General features: G+C 37.1%; 1 protein-coding gene across 4 annotated transcripts in view; it reads right to left on the bottom strand.

Annotated features, from left to right (window-relative positions):
- Positions 1-4,526: 4,526 nt before the first annotated feature.
- LOC113115940 (RNA-binding motif, single-stranded-interacting protein 3-like) overlaps positions 4,527-16,866 on the bottom strand; it is a 130,908-nt gene continuing 118,568 nt past the window's right edge. For 2 of the 4 annotated variants that reach the window (XM_026283682.1, XM_026283681.1), the window contains 4 exons: positions 12,756-12,866; positions 10,325-10,408; positions 9,906-10,033; positions 4,527-8,682 (listed from right to left, as the gene is read on the bottom strand). In XM_026283682.1, coding sequence (XP_026139467.1) covers positions 8,679-8,682; positions 9,906-10,033; positions 10,325-10,408; positions 12,756-12,866 — 327 coding nt within the window. In that variant the 3' untranslated portion in view covers positions 4,527-8,678. Of the gene's footprint in view, positions 8,683-9,901; positions 10,034-10,324; positions 10,409-12,755; positions 12,867-15,602; positions 16,508-16,866 lie in introns of those variants that run through there. The other 2 variants (XM_026283684.1, XM_026283683.1) reach the window with 2 other exon arrangements.

The raw sequence follows: 16,866 nt of genomic DNA, 5'->3' as shown, positions 1-16,866 counted from the left end.
TTTTCTTTTTTGAATAAATTACAAAAAATAAAGAACTTTTCCATGATATTCAAATTTTTTGAGATTTTAAAAAACATCTTAATTTCTTCAAGTGAGAGAAAAAAAAATAATGATACTGAACCCCAAACTTTTATCTTTTGAATATTATATGTTGTATTATATATAGTTGATATCTTAAATTCACTTTTTTTTTACAATATTATATTCATAATATTATTTTTTACATTTATAATAATACATAAAAATGTATTAGCTTTTAAATAGATCATTATTAGATTTTATTTTTTTATTATTAAATTGTTATTAGATCATTAAGCTATTATTTTTCAAGAATGTATCTGTGACTTCCAGAAGCATCTCATCAGAACCTATCCTCACCTGCGGGCTCTCATCTGAGGCACATACAGTACACATTTAGTATGAAGAAAAATCAAAGTACAATCATAAATAGCTTTTAGACTAAATAGCAGGTGCAGAGAGTGCTGATGAATCTGATGTAGAATGATGTGTACTATCACCGGAAATAAGTCTGCGGAGTCTTTTTCATATTTTCTGCTCTGTTTATCTGATAATTTGTGTAATGGACTCAAATATCCTGAAATGTGTTGAGCAACGCTCAATTTAAACTGAGAATGCTACACTTTTATTGGTAGCTGAAGGCAAACTATAAATTTATCAAACTAGTGGTGCTTGCCAGTACAAAACCTGTGGGCGTTTTGTAGTATATTGCTATGTATTTGCTAGGGCGTGTTGGGTGGTTTCTAGTTGGCTTACTGACCAAAGTCAAAGGAGTCCAACAGCGATATTCTAGTGTCTACTTCAAGTACTACACACTTTTCCCTCTCATTTTTTTAAGATATCATTCATGTCCACAGCACAAACGGTGCAAGATGAGTCACACACACATACACACAAGTTTAATACTCAATTCAATTCAATTCAAGTTTATTTGTATAGTGCTTTTTACGATACAAATCATTACAAGCCAACTTTATAGCAAATTACGTTTCTACAATATTTAGTACTAGCTTATAAGTGGTGACTGTGAGTTTGGGTATACATTTTTGGATTGAATTTGTATACATTTTTGGATTGGATTTCGATTTCCGGTAGAAATAGATAAATTCCTATCTGAAGAAATCTGGACTGCAGGACACCATGCAATTGCTTGGGTTGCATGATACCTAAACACTACTGAACAAAATGAATATTCACTTCAATTTGTTGTGCACAAACCACTACAGGTTTGGAACACCATGAGGATGAGTACATGATGACAGAATGATCATTTCCAGGTGAACTATCTCTTTAATTAACCATAATATTTGATAAACAAGTATAAGGCAAAAATGTTGCTTTGTATCAGATTCTGTGCAGCCACAAAAACAACAGCTGTTACCATCTCATAACTCACTTCTGTCAGAGATAAAAGATGCTACAAGAAATAATACGTCAATAACCGGCTGCTACAAAACCCAGTAACTCAATTCCAGTGGAATGCAGGATTGCTTCCTATCCCAGTGATTTTGAAATCCGGTTCTGATTTAAAGCAAAGCATGTTTAAGCAGGAAATGTACAAGAGCAGTAGGAATATGAATATGGCAAAACTTGTTTCTTCTGATCATTACAGTCAAGAAGCCAGTGAAAGTTTTTGAAAGTGTACGAGCAAATCCCACAAACTCAGTCAATGTGCTCTTTGACCCCGGAGCTGCTAATATTTGCAGTAATTTCCCCATTACGTCTTGAGGAGGGGGAGAAAGAGAGAGACTAAACACCTTTTGGCAGCAGTTCCAGCTTCACATTATGCAAGCTCAGAGTGTTTGCAGGCAGTGCCAGCACAGCATGAAACAACTTATGAAACATTAACACAGAGAACAAGACAAAAGAGGAGGAAAAGATGCAGGGGCAGTGAGGAAGGAATGGGTGAGGCATGTGGAACAGGGATAGATGGGATGAAAAGAAAGACGAGACAATGGAAAGTGTGTTAATGGCACAAATCATGAGCAGTCATTCCATGGGAAATGGAAACTAGGTTGGTCACTGAGTTAAAAAACACTCTTTAAGCAAAGCTGTCCATCTTGGTAATGCAGTAAGACAGCAGTTTTCTAGCTTAAGTAAAGCTCCAATCTGACAGAACAAGAAAGCAAATACTCTTGTCTTTTTGTCAACATTACATTGACAAATGGACTGATAATAATGCAATATTTAATCTTTCAAATGTTTTGATAAATGTCAAATTGCACTATTTGGTGGGTCTTTAAAACATGCAACAATGGTATTTAAAGATATTTTATTTAAAAGTAACTGTTTTCAAAAGTGCAGCTTTTAGAAATTAATTTGAAAGAAATAAATGTTTTAATATTTATATATAATAAATTAGCAAACTCTTTGCTAAACTCTCCAAGAGTTGTCATAATAGAATAAAAATAATCGTTTGCATATCAGTCAGAATTATTTTTTGTGGGTCTTTTAATCACTCAATGGTAAATGTAACATTTATTTAAAGGTAACTTACTGATATAAAAAGATTTGTAAAGTATAACTTTTAGAAATACATTAGATAAAAATAAGTTAGTGACCATGTATACCATGTATAACTCTGCATAAATAGAAAAATCTTATCAAAAATAAAACAAGAATAATATTTTAAACCTAATTAAACGTGTTTTTTCTTCTTCTAAATAATATGATATATTAATTCAATATTAAAACTATTATTTTACAGGAAGCAGTTGACCAGTACATGCAAACACAGAATCGTGTCTCAAACAGCTTAATGCATCTACTGCAGATTAAACAAGAAAACATGGCGTGTGTAAGAAGAGGCATGGAATCGATCCAGCTAAAAAACAACAACAACACCAAAAAAAGAATAAATAGCAGAGTGTACATGCAGAGAGTCTTTGCCCTCATCTACTGTAGTTAAATGTCAGATATGAAAATGAGTATTGTATACAGTGGAGGGGGGTGGCGAGGGTGGCGGGGTGGGGGAGGCCTGGTTGAAAGGTCAACGCAAGTCTGAAACAGTCACTTGTGTGTCTGAACAATCCCTCTATCGATCAGTGTTGAAGGAGTGGGCAGAGGACAGGCCCAAATAGTTACAGGCCCTATAGAGAAGGGCAGGGTTCACTGACCTCTCATTCTTTCCATCGGAGAGTCTGTGATCTGTCGGCTTGTTCAGTTCTGCCGAGCATATAGGTCCTGTCAAGACAATGTATGACCATTGTACTGTTTTCAATTACACTGTAACTCATATATAATAGGGGTTTGGTGTGTACATCTGTGTGGCCTATGTCTTATAACTATAAATATTTAGAGTAATATACAACCATGGTTGAACATTTACATTTGTGTCCAGTATGTATTATGTGTTGCTCTATAGTGACCCTGACTGTATTTTTGGCACACGTTTAGAATATTCAACTGTTGTGTTGATAGAAGCTTACAGTCCCAAACCTAGATTCCCTTACAGTCGATTCATCCTCCAAGACTCCATATGTAAAACAATAACCAATAATATATATATATATATATATATATATATATATATATATATATATATATATATATATATATATATATATATATATATATATTCTTTAAAACTAAAATCTGCTGTGAATATGTATCATTTAATTTCATGTTGTCATATGAATAATCAGTCAGTAAATAAAAATTTTAGAACCTAAAATCATACATTACAACTACAATCGGACCAGTAGTGTTATTTTTTTAATTTGTTCATTCATTTTATGAATTAATTAATTTATATATTTATTTGTTTGTTTGTATCATTGATATACTGTTTTAATGTTTTGAATTAGATTTTTATATGTGAAATATTTATAAATAAATGAACAAATATTTAGAGTTTTATTTAGTTCAGTTTTATTTAGTTTATTATTTAAAGTCATATTTCGGGTTTTTAGTAATTTAAAGTAAAGGAAAACAAGAAACATTCCTTTGGCAACTATAGTTGAAATAAATTAAGTTTTTTTTCATTCATTTCATTTCAGTTCATTTTTATTTAGATTTGATTGATTTTATTTTAATCATTAAATATTTTTAATGTTTGTTTAGTTACAGATAAAGTTAGTAACCCTGGTCAGATACAGTATAACCAAAAAATGACTCTTTATTCACTGAACAATCCATTGTAAACTTAGTAATGGCTCTAAATGATTCACTGAGTGAGATCTGATTCAAACCTTTAGCTCACAAGCAAGTTTATGGCTGCTGTGTGAATCTGACTCTATATTATAAAGAACTAGTTTAAAAGAGAAATTGATTTGTGAATCGGACATCATGGCTTGGCTTTGTTTATTGCATGTTGCATGCAGCAGTCAACGGGGAGCACTTGGACCACATACAATGTTTTCCCAAATAGATTTCAAATTATTTTAATGTATTTTATCGTCTCATCTAGAGCCCTATTAATGACTGCTAGGACACTTATAACATTGATAAGCTTTTTCAACAAACAGCATAAAAGTCATAAAAAGAAAAGCTCAGTCAGAATCAAAAAGTGGCGTGATTTTGTAGATTTTTTTATTGAAAGCTTCATCAAAAGAAAAAATAAACAGAAGTTTAAACCTAACATCCACTGGTCTACAGACACTCTCAGGATCACAGCTCGAGCACATGGGAGGCAAGAAAGTGAAGCAACTCAAGAAATCAATGTAGCATCGTAAAACTGTCCCGCTTTCATATTTCAACAACACCTGTACAAAAAAAGAAAAAAAAAATCATTTCCATAAATATTTCTCTATTTCATCTGCCAGTACGTTAGTGTCTAATTGAGGTTTTGCCGTTTGTGTTGAATTTGGTTGAACGTAGTACGCTGTTTCCTGACAGTCCAATGAACGAACGAATAAACGAACATTCGTCATTCACTGACCTCAACCGTGACAGCCAATCAGATGTACAGATAAAAATGCATGGCTTGGACCGCACATTCAATGAATGCGAGCACAGAGTTTCTAGCCAGCGAAAACCTTCGAGTGGATGAAAGGTGTTTAGCTTACTAAATTACAGTTGGGATGAGAACTCCATCCTACAGTTAGAAAAACCTTCAGCTTAATCGGACACATTTATTCACTCTTTAATGAAAAGCATGAAGGCTGCAGAGTGTATAACGCTCACGACGTCACCCCAGCCTGAATTTCCTTTCCATTCCCCAGGCCCTGACCACTTAAATACTGAATGCTTGATAGCAGCGAGCACATGATAAAAAGAACTCTCCAAAAAGACAGTGGATAACAGACACAAAACAGTGACTTTTTTTTTTTTTACAGCTGAAAATGAAAAGCTAGCTTGTTGTCTTCACTGAAGCAGTGCTGTCTTGGTCATTATGAACTTGGCATCGCTTGAATCCACAGTGTCATCTCACTGCAATGGTCATTACAGAGGATAAAGTACACCAACTTTGCTTTAATACTGTCCCCTAGTGGCTAATTGAGATCATTACGTAGTTGTATAGCGCTCATGTTGTAAGAATAGTGGGGGGAGGGGGGGGGGTAGATCAAAGCGTTCATGATGATGTTCAAAGTCTCTCGTTGGACCTTTAATGACAGATTAATTTATTCCCAGAGCACCTCGACAACTCTAATTACCCGACTGTAAATCTAGGAGGTGTATTTATGAGCCATATGACGGCAGCGAAGACAGTTCATAATTCACCATGTGTATTGAAAGTCTTTGTTAATATAGCGCTTTCCTATCAAATTGCATCAAAATAACATCTACTTCATGGCAAATAAAGGACAGCAGCCTTGTTATTATCTTAAAGTATAGTCTGTCCAGAAATGAAAATTCTGTCATTTACTCATGTTGTTCCAAACATGACTTACTTTCTTCTGCAAAATATGAAAGAAAACATTTGAAGGAATTTTGGTAACCGGGCAGTTTCAGGTCCCATTGGCTTTTATTGTATCTTTTTCCCATACAGTGCAAGTCAACGGGAACCGAAAAGGTTTGGTTAACATTGTTCTTCATTCTGACAGAACTTTTATCTTTGGATGGACTAATATTTCCCCTTTCTACTCTTCTGTTTGCTAGTTTCCCCTCCTCTGGAATGGGCAGCTTGATAAAAAGAATGCAGATTTCACAAATCTCACACGTGATATTTCTAACCCTAATTCCGAGCTGTCAAGGCACCTGAGCAACCGCCGGATCCCACGGTGATGGGAACCTCAGGCTCTGTCCCAAATGGTGTATATTCGGAGTGTATTCGCGATGGTCATTCTGCATCCACGAAACCTTAAAGTGTCTCGTTCGAGATTTTAGGCCACCAAAATGTGGCTTCGGTCGCATGGGCTTTGGGACAGAGCCTTTGTTCTTCAAGTAAAGACTGTCATTTTCACGAGAGATTTCCTATGGCATCCGGTTGATTGAGGAAACCTTGCATATAATATGAGGCATTTCGACTGACGCGACTGCAAATACCGACGGGAATGCTCAGAACAACATATTATGCTAATGCTGCTAATTGCGAACGTTTCTCAGTGCCCCTGAAGGAAAGTTTGTGTTTCATGACCTGCAACCATAGACCGTATAAAAATATGGACATAGTGTCCATAACGTCACCCGTAGGTTTCTGAAGAGCGTTTTTGAAGCCCAAAGTGGGCGGAGCCGGCCGTCGCCATCTTGACATCATGTCACCGCGCATCACTCCCAGATAATCGAAAATGAAAATGAAATCACGCCCACCTTTCCTCAGCGGTGGCGACAGCAGCGGCAATCCACCTGTCACTCAAGTGGCCACGCCCTAAAGTATGCAGAAATTTAAGTCTTAATATAATTTAAACGGATGAATTATAAAAAAATTCACCCCCCCTTACAGTTGTCAACATTATTTGCTATATAGGCCAAAACCACTTTTTGTACCAGGTTATAAAACCTTTTTTTTTCTGCTGTAAATTTGGGCCTTGGGGAGTCTGTGGGACTGACTCACTTTTGGAGCCAGCCTCTAGGGGCCAGTCGATGAACTGCAGTTTTAGTCACTTCGGTGTTGGTTTCACGAGAGAGACCGGAAGGTTGCCGCTTGCCTGCAACACATTCTCCTGTGTTTCCTCATGGTAAAATTGCTTTCGATGAGGTAGTGATCTGTACACAGAATTTAAATACACACTAATGAGTGATTTGATTCCTTTCCTGTTGAGCTGAAATGATTAAAATGGCCTGGAACCGAACGGACGTGCGACGTGTTTAATAGCGACTGAGAAGGTGAAGCGACAGAGGTATAGTTGATTCAGCCGGGGCAGATAGGAGAAGATTGATGGTTCAGCCGCTCTCTGGCCCCCTCTGGTGGGGAGATCACACTCATCACCAATCAGTGATGGTGGTTTTCTGCCTCTCAACTGAACGATTGACATAGATTCTGCAACAGTGGAAGGAAGTTTAAACCCTAAAGTACCAATTTGGCCGTCAAGGTCAAATTGATACTTCAGAAATCAAATGATTATGCCAAAAAATCTCAAATAGAAAAAAAAAAAAAAAAAAAAAAAAAAAGATCCACTCCACTGTCTTGAGGGGGGTTTCTTCATCTTTGGTATAAAATATTCCATCCATGGGCTGCATTTGATCCACATCTAAGAAAGACTAAAGAAATTGTCAACAATTTCCTATTACTATTGCTTTTTGCACACATTTGCTTTTTTTTTTTCTCATTTTGATTTAATCCATAAGCTCTTATCTATTTAGATTTGCACTGCCATTTTTTTTTTTTTTTACTGTTTTAGTTTTCTATTTTTTTTTTCGCAATGAAACAAGCAAAGCAGGCTAAAAACACCTTAAAGCTCATAAAAAATATTGCAGATAAAAACAATAATGCCATTAAAAATGATCTGCACTACACAATAAACTGCATTTCCCATGATGCAGTGGATTATTTTTTTTCCCCTCTGTTTCTAAAAAATGCAACTCTCTTTAATCATCATCATCATGACCACAATATTTTTTTTTGTCTGTCCTCTCTTTTAAACACAAAGTCACCACTGATAATTTAAAACGTCTCCAGGAGACCTCTCACTCTCTTTCTTTCTATGTTTTTTACAGGCGATTTCCTTTCTTTTTCAGGTCATTTTCACTGCATTCATCAGTCTGTTCAGTTCAAACAGGAAAAAGTCTTAGATGTTTCTTGAAATTAAGGCAACAAAGATGAAAAAACATTGATATTCTCTAGAAAACTAAAATCTAACTCATAAAAAAAGTAATAGTAGCTTAGAATCCGAGGAAGACTTCTTTTGCTCCTTCTCTCATTGTTTTACCAGAACGTGCTTCCTCGTCTAATAGAAAACCCCACTGTTTCTGAAAACCTACCTGCACATTCAAAAAAAAAAAAAAAAAAAAAAAAAAAAAAAGAAACACTTGTACTTGTTTGAATTCGTTCACTTCATGAAGGTAAAGTTCTTCGGGTAGCCGATTAACAGTAGGCTTGATCTCCCAGACTGCATTTCTCTCATTTCCGGTCTGGTTGTGAGTTCTCCAAAGGTCCTCTAGTGTGGGCCAGTTGTTAAATAAATTGTTTGTTTGTTGTAGTTGTTTTTTTTAAGATGCTTGTGCAAAAGTAGACACAAACGTGTTTTCCTATCTCTTGCGCTCTGTCTTCGATGTTCCCTCGTTGCAGTCCCCCAGTCTCAAGGCAACGCAGTCACCCCAACGCCCCCCTCCTCCTCTGGTTATCTGAACCAATGAGAAAGTCAGACAGTTTGAAAAGCATACTATATGGATAATGCATGATCACTTATTCCTGATGACCCATTAGCAATGGCATTTACTGAGCTTAATATAAGACCATATCATAAATGCACATTCTTAACACAAAATAAGTGTTTTTTTGTTTTTTGTTTTTTTTTACAATGTTGCAGGATACTGTTATGAAGTTTCAAGCACTGAAACATATTAGGAACCTCACGACTGTGCCACAACGTGGCTTCTTATTCAAATGTACAGATTATGTTATTTTCAAATCTAAATAAAATGTTTTACACAGGTTTCAGTTTTGTTTTAGTACAAAAAACACATTACCGGTATATGGATTTTTTGGTGTTTTGGTATTTCACAACATTTCTATTTCGGTTGTATACAATTTAATTTGGGTCCAAAAATGTAACCTTTTATTTATACAATGTTCAAAAGTTTGGGGTTGGTAGGATTTCTTACATTTTTTAAACAAAGCCTCATCAGCATCAATATGATACAAATAAAAAATACAGAAAAGTATTTACAGTGTGAAATATTATTATCAATTAAAATGACTGTGTTTCATTTGTAATATATGTTATTTTTTTATATAATACATTCATGTGTTGGCAGAGCTGAATTTTCAGAGGCCACTATTCCAGTCTTCAGTATCACATGATCCTTCAGAAACCATTTATTTGGTGCTCAAGAAACATTTATTATTATCAAAACAGTTGTGCTGCTTAATATTTCTGCATAAACTGTGACACATTTTACTGAAAGTTTAAAAGAACAGCATTTAATTGAAATATATTATATTTTTAATAAATTAACTACCACATTTGATCATTTTAATGCATCTTTTCTGAATACAAGTTGGTATTTTGTTCTTTATAAATCTGGAATTGGTTATTTTTGGCAATTTAAAGCAAAAAAAGCAAGCACACAACGTTTTTACAACATTGCATTTTGGTTGCAGTTAGGTGAAACATTGCAGTGTAATATTTTGAAAAGAAACAGTATGCATAATGATTGTAAATGTGCAAACTGGACAATCATTATGCATACTGTTTCTTTTCAAAATATTACACTGCAATGTTTCACCTAACTGCAACCAAAATGCAATGTTGTAAAAACGTTGTGTGCTTGCTGAGTCATGCATATGAAAACAAGACACCTTGTCCCCATTTGACTTATCAGTGTGAAGTGTTTCTCAAACTCACTTAGCGGGTTGAAAAGTGTAGGTGGGCGCGTGATCGCTGGTGTTGTCCATGCCCAGAGGCTGCTGCTGACCGCTGGCATCCTGCGATGAGGCCGGAATGCTCTGGGGAGAAGCCTCCGTCACCACTCCCTGGAAGGATATGATGTCATAATTACAGGATGTCCCCTCACAAGAAAAAAAAAATAAACCTTTTAACCTCCTCCAAAAAGAGGCCTTCAGGCTGCGTTTGGTACTCAGACCAGAATGAACTTAAAGACGTGCTCCAGACAGGAGTCAGGCCTTGTAAAGCTGAAATTAAAGGCACTAAGGAAGTTGTGGGCGGATTTTGGCCCAAGGCGACTGATCTCCACGTTTTCAATTAACAGAGCTCATCTAATCAGTTGGACCAGTAAATGGATTTGCAGTCACCCAGAAACTCACCTCCACCGAGACAGCTGAGGCAGGCACCGCAGTGTACTGGGGAATGTAGGTCCCCTGCATAGGACCAGCAGCCGCAGTCATGTACTGCAACAAAACATACACAGACATGCTTCATTCACACACGCAGCAAATGTAACTATACATATTATGGAATTTTAATTATGAACAAACGTTGGCTGAGCTGCTGCTGCATCTTGCAGTGCAACTGATGGTACTAATGCATCAAAAGCTATTTTGCCAAGTGACCACTACAGAAATACAGTACCCTAAAGAGAAATGGTGATGGAAAAATATCACATGGGAGAACAAATACTTAATTTCCATGCATTTGCAACTAAAATACTTGCATTTTTGCAGAGAAACTTTTGTTGAATGGCGATGGAAATAATATGAGATGTAAGGCTTATGATAAAACTTTTTCAAGTGAACACAAAGTGTAATACAAGTATAATTTTCCTCCCATCTCATATTTTTTCCGCCATCATCATGTCCCTTTAGGGGCTCCATACAGGAAGAAGAATCTTGTTGAGATGAATGATAAACGGTAACAAACTTATTTTCACTGCTTCTATTAGTTTATTCCTTTTGCATTTTCCTTCGATTTAGGCTCTACTAGAAATGAATGATTGCACTTTTACTCATTACATTTCTAATGATTTACAAGTTCATTTGGACTGTAAAAATATAAAGTACATATTTCACTGCTCCTAATGATGTAAATCTATCCTCTTATTAAACATTTATATATGTATTTTATTTCTTGCTGAGTTGTATCTCCACTAACTGAAATCAATGTCAATGTAAGAGGTAAAAATTTGTACAACTTGCCATGACAATACAATAGTGACTTAAAGAGATAGTTCACCCAAAAATGAAAATTAGATGTTTATCTGCTCGCCCCCAGGGCATCCAAGATGTAGGTGACTTTGTTTCTTCAGCAGAACGCAAAGTATGATTTTTGGCTTCAGTTGTACAATGCATGGCAAATGGTAACATAATCTATGAGAGTTAAAAAAAAAAAAACATGCACAAATTAGTATTAAACCCTGCGGCTTGTGACGAAACATTGATGTGTAAAGACACAAAACGATCAGTCTGTCAAGAAACTGAACAGTATTTATATAGTTTTTTTTATTTTTTACTCTGATTCATGCAATGTCCGAACTGTTAGAACTGTTGTGAATGCGCTTCACAGCAGCTAGTGCGTGAGGCATTCTTCTTTCATTGTCACATCACAGATTTATAAGCGCATTACCGCCACCTATCTCTCAAGTGGACCATTGACACTCTATATAGAATCTCAATTAGGAGTGTTAATGGTCCACTTGAGTGAGAGGTGGCGGTAATGCACTTATAAGTCTGTGATCTGCCATAATGCAAGAAGAATGCCTCATGCGCTTTGTTGCAGACATTTTGTGTCTTTACACATCAGTGTATTGTCACGAGCCTCAGGATTTAATTTGAATTTGTCTGTGCATGTTTTTTTTTTACTCTCATAAGTTCTGTTACCATTTTCCATGCATTGTATGGCTGAGAGACTGCAACAACTGAAGCTAAAAATCATAATTTGTGTTTTACTGAAGAAACAAAGTCACATACATCTTGGATGCCCTGGGGGTGAACAGAAAAACATTAAATGTTCATTTTTGGGAGAACTATCCCTTTAACCTAAAATAATGTTGTTTTATATTATTATTATTTATTATCAAAAACCAATATTGAATAAAAGCTTGATTGTAGTTTCACTAATCAGTTTACAAACTAGTAGCATTTTATTATTTATATACTATTATACTTTATAGGACTATACTATACAGTAAATATTTAGAATTTAATTTTCATTTTCATTTTAAAATTTGAGTTTAATAAGTTGATGCAATTTCTATTCAGCTGTAATTTATTGTTATTTCAGTTTTAGTCATTTTAACACTTCAACCTGAATTTGTTTCAGATGGCTGCAAAGTCAATAGAACAAAATTTCATAATCTTTCTAATATTTTAGTTTTTCTTTATTCTTTTTTTTATTAACAATAGCAACACTACTACCAACAACTTTCTTCAAATGTCTAACAGCTATAAAATCAGATTTGCCAGTGTCAGGCAAAAGGTCTCAGGATATTTAGTTCTCTTAACTAAGTTCACAGAATAAAGTTTCACCTTTTTAAATTACCTTTCACTTTTAAATACCTAAGTACAAATCAATATACAACTTTATTTACTTCCACTCAGGAATGTTCCTGGCTTTATACAGTCCTTTTAATTAAGTACAATACTGACACAGTATCCATATTTTATTTCCCAGAGCTTTTTCTTTTTTCCATAACAGTTTGCAGAGTTTTAATTAGCATTTAGCTTTCTTCTTCGGCTCCTCTGTAATTCAGACCAGCAGAAGGTGAACAGGCCGTGCAGTGAAGGCAGCGGACACACTCACAGTGCCAGAGGTACCCAGGGACAGGTGGTTCATCTGCTGGGTGAGGGGGCCCATCATGTTAGCGGGCTGCATGGAGATGGTGTGGTCCATGGCTGGCGTTATCACAGCACCCTACACACATTTACAAACACAAACACACACTGTTACAGGTCAGACCGCATGAAGGATGGGAGAGGAAATGAGCTACCATTCAACAATACATCTGGACGACTTCATAAGAGTCAACGGCCTGATCACACAGCCATGCTCTCCACAAAAACCCCTCTCCTTCTTTCACTCATCTCAGCTGGGCTCTATTATGAGGGCCAGACATGAGCTGTTCCACTTCAACAAGTGAAATAATGCGATCCAAATGTGAGTCATGCATACTTCTGCAGAGATGATGCATTGCTCACTTAACAGCGGAGCTGCTCCACACCGCGGGTGTGTTTACGTTTCAGGCACGCTGGAATGAGAGTGCTAACACGTGTGAGGTACAGACAAAAGAGAGAGAGGAGTCTGCAATTTGCAAAGCGCTGACCTGAGCGATCATCTGATGCCGTCACATGACCGCTTCCACAGATCTAGGCCAGAGACATACGCACACGCTCATTCTCACATGCCAGCTTGATTAGGATTAATCTTTCCGAGGAGACCCTCCGTCAAACAGTTTGTCAGAAAGTTCAATTCCTCTCACATGGTTTGGCTGAGGCCGGGATGATGAGAAACCATTGTGCCGTGCACAACTCTGCTTACAGTTTGTGATGGACTCATAATTTTCTCATTCAGTTTACTCTTAAACCTGGAAATATGACACATCAAGCTAATAAAATGGGTTGCAAATGGCAAACCATGTTGACTTAAGCCAAGTTACAGTTGCTTTTCAAGATTTTAAGATATTGTCATCATCTGGTCTAGATATTAGTCTATCAGTGTGTGAATAAAATTCATGATTTTACAATTATTCCTTTCTATGTAGAAGTATATAATTATGACTAAGTGTCTGATTACTTTTTTTAAACTCTGAAATCTTACAATTATATTTGTCTTACCGCTGGCACTTCAGTGTCTCGCACCGCTATAGTGCCCTTCTCACTCTGCGTCTCATCGCTGTCATGACAATCGGTGTATCTTCAGAGTTTTTCAGCTGTGGGAGAGCATCAGCTTTCAAGCATGTGACACGTGTGTTGTGACGCCTGACTCGATGCATTTATGCAGCACAGAAAATCTGGGAGTCAAAATCGAATTAAATCCTGAAAACAAGCAGTTTAAGCATCTGACATTATGAATCATAATGTCAGATGCTTACCTGCTTGTTAATGTCAGCTGCTTAAACTGCTTGTTTTCAGGTTTTAATTTATGATGGAACATGGATAAGCAATTTTTAATAGGATTCTGCATTATTTCCATTCTACTAGGTCACTAATCAAATAAGACATTGATCATGTGACATCCTTTGTACAATCTAGTCACATATTCTTGCTTCCTCTGAAGAAAAGATTCTCTTTGGATCATCTTAAATCAAGCAGGTTTTGCACAAATGATACAATACAATGATATGCCAGTACTGCATGCAAACTCTTGATTATTCGTCATTCAAGCACAAAATGACCGGTTACCCCAGGTAAAATGTACCAGTTTCTGAAGAGCTCTGAAAGAGATGTTCTCTCTGAGTGAACCAACTGTAGAAAGAAAGCCTTTACACACACAAACATGCGAGCATCAGTCTGTCTCTCAGCTAGCACAGCTTGGTGCTGCTGGTGCTTGCATGTGCTTGAAGAATAAACTGTACAGGCACTTGGTGTCAGAAGCGCTCTGTCTCTATTCAGGCTTTTAGAGGTAAACGGTTCAGCCGCCGTGCTCGGAGCCCGCCGCGTTTTAGCTTTCAGATGCGAAAGCCTCGAGCTAACAGTTCCCCCGCCCCGCGACAAGCTTTCATAATGAGCGAAGGAAAAAAGAAATCCATGCTGAATAATTCTCATCTCTAATTTACAGCCGTATCAGTGTGAGACTTAGACAGATGATTAAAGCCGCGCTTGTGTGTGTACGTGTGTGTGTTTTTCCTTCATTTCCCCGAGGGGAAGTATTCGGAAAGCGAGTGACATTCTGAGAGGGATTTCTGAGACAGCCAATGAGATTTCCCTTTTCAACAGCCTGTATACTCATTTCCAAAATCTCCTGTGACATCAGAGGAAGGAGAGTTTTTTTGCCAAGAGATCTAAAATAGAGAAAGGAAAAGGAAGTCAGTCTTTTTGTCCCTCTCAGGTACCGAGGAGGTACTGCCAGGGAGGATGTTTGATATCAATCTTAAGTGAAATGTGCCAAGGCATAAGCAGCGATTCCCACCATTTTTCTTAAATACACTTAAGGAAAACATATACCATGCATTTTTTCTTTCTCACGCACACACACACAACACCATGCCAATTCCCACCATTCAGACGGAGCACTGTGATGGGTCTGTGATAAACTCAAATCTTTGCTCAAACATGGGTTTCTTTGTTTCTGCAAATGGCTGTGACTAGCAGGGGCTTAGAGAAGCGTTTCATTTCTTTTCTCTCCTCTTGCGTGGCGGTTCCACTTTAAGCGGCTTTGCCGTAATGCACTGCGGTCTTGATTCATTAATGTTCATTTCCAGGATGTGATTTGGTTAGGGCGGCTGGGGATTCTTCTCTGCGCTAAGATGGAAAGTAACAGGTACAGTTGAGTGATGGCCCTCTGGGTGGTGCATTGTGGGTAAGTGTGTGCTTGCTGGTTGGTGTGTGTGTGTGTGAGTGCCCTGCTGACAACATCTGTGCAGCTACCCTGCCGAAAAGACTAGCTTACACTAGAATTAATTTCAATGCTGGTTTATTCTAGTTAATACACGTTTTTTTTTTTTTTTGTGAAGCTGGTTGGTCAATATACTGTTGATAATTATGCTATACTGCAAACATTTTATTTTTGTCATGTTACAAAGTAAAATATAAAACAACAAATACAGACAACAAACAATTATTTATTTGAGAAAGTAAAATTAATCTGAAGCTAAATTAGTGGATGCATTACAGATTAGTGAATTTTAGTTTCCACAGTATGAAACAGAATTTGTTTCATTATATTAAATTCAATTACAAAAATAGGGAATTAACTTACAATTTGACTTACCCTTAGCTTAACTACAAGAAGCAGGCTGAAAATAATCTATTCTTGGTCATTTTGTTGCTGTGCTGAACTAATGAAACTCTTTTGTTGCAGGACTTTGTTGAATTTCTTTGGAATTTCATTTCAGTACATTTCTCTTACTGTCAATGCAATTTAAATCCCAATTCAGCATCCAGGGGTTCATGGTCAATCCAATTCCAATTCACATTTGTGATTCGAAAGGAAGCCAATTCCTTATTTCTGTATTTTATTCAACCCCTGTAAGTACACAACACACGCACACACGCGCACACACACACATACACACACACACACACACACACACACACACAGCTGTCATCTGGCTAGGATAGTAATGCATAAGTCAGCTATATGGCCAACAAAATCAGCAGGTCACAACAGCAGGTGCACTTAAGGTACTGATGTATACTAAAACACACACACACACACACACACTGAGGAGAGGGAGCTCAGAGCGCTTCCATTGTCTGCTGATCTGCTTAAACCCTCATCACCAGCTCTGGTCGCTATGGTCACGTGTCTCCACGGTAACAAGGTGCCAAATGCAGCGGCATTCTCCAATAACAATGCTTCCCTTTCTCAGCCACTTTTAATTGCTTGCCTTCTCTCTTCGCAGGACCCATGAAAAGAGAGAGAGAGAGAGAGAGAGAAAAAAAACATGATTTCTTCCGCCTTTGTTTTCTTTCCAGGATTTTCAAATTAGGCAGAGATCAGCTCACAGACTCCCACCCCCCCCCCCCCCCACCCCACACACACTTCTCTACCAGGCAGCTGAGGTCTTTTTTGATGGGTTGCCAGATCATTAGATATGAGGGTTTGGTTACAAACACATTTACACAACATAATCAAGATCATCAAACTTCCCATCCGACTACACATGCACACATGCACTCACACAACAAGTCTGGGATATCATTACCTAGACAGAGACATCTGCCTCCTTTTCTATAACCCTGTTTCACTTCTC

Source organism: Carassius auratus, chromosome 16 (genome assembly GCF_003368295.1).
Source record: "Carassius auratus strain Wakin chromosome 16, ASM336829v1, whole genome shotgun sequence".
NCBI classification, from domain to species: domain Eukaryota; kingdom Metazoa; phylum Chordata; class Actinopteri; order Cypriniformes; family Cyprinidae; genus Carassius; species Carassius auratus.
Note: the sequence above shows the minus strand (reverse complement) of the source record. Positions and strands in the feature narration are given on the sequence as shown.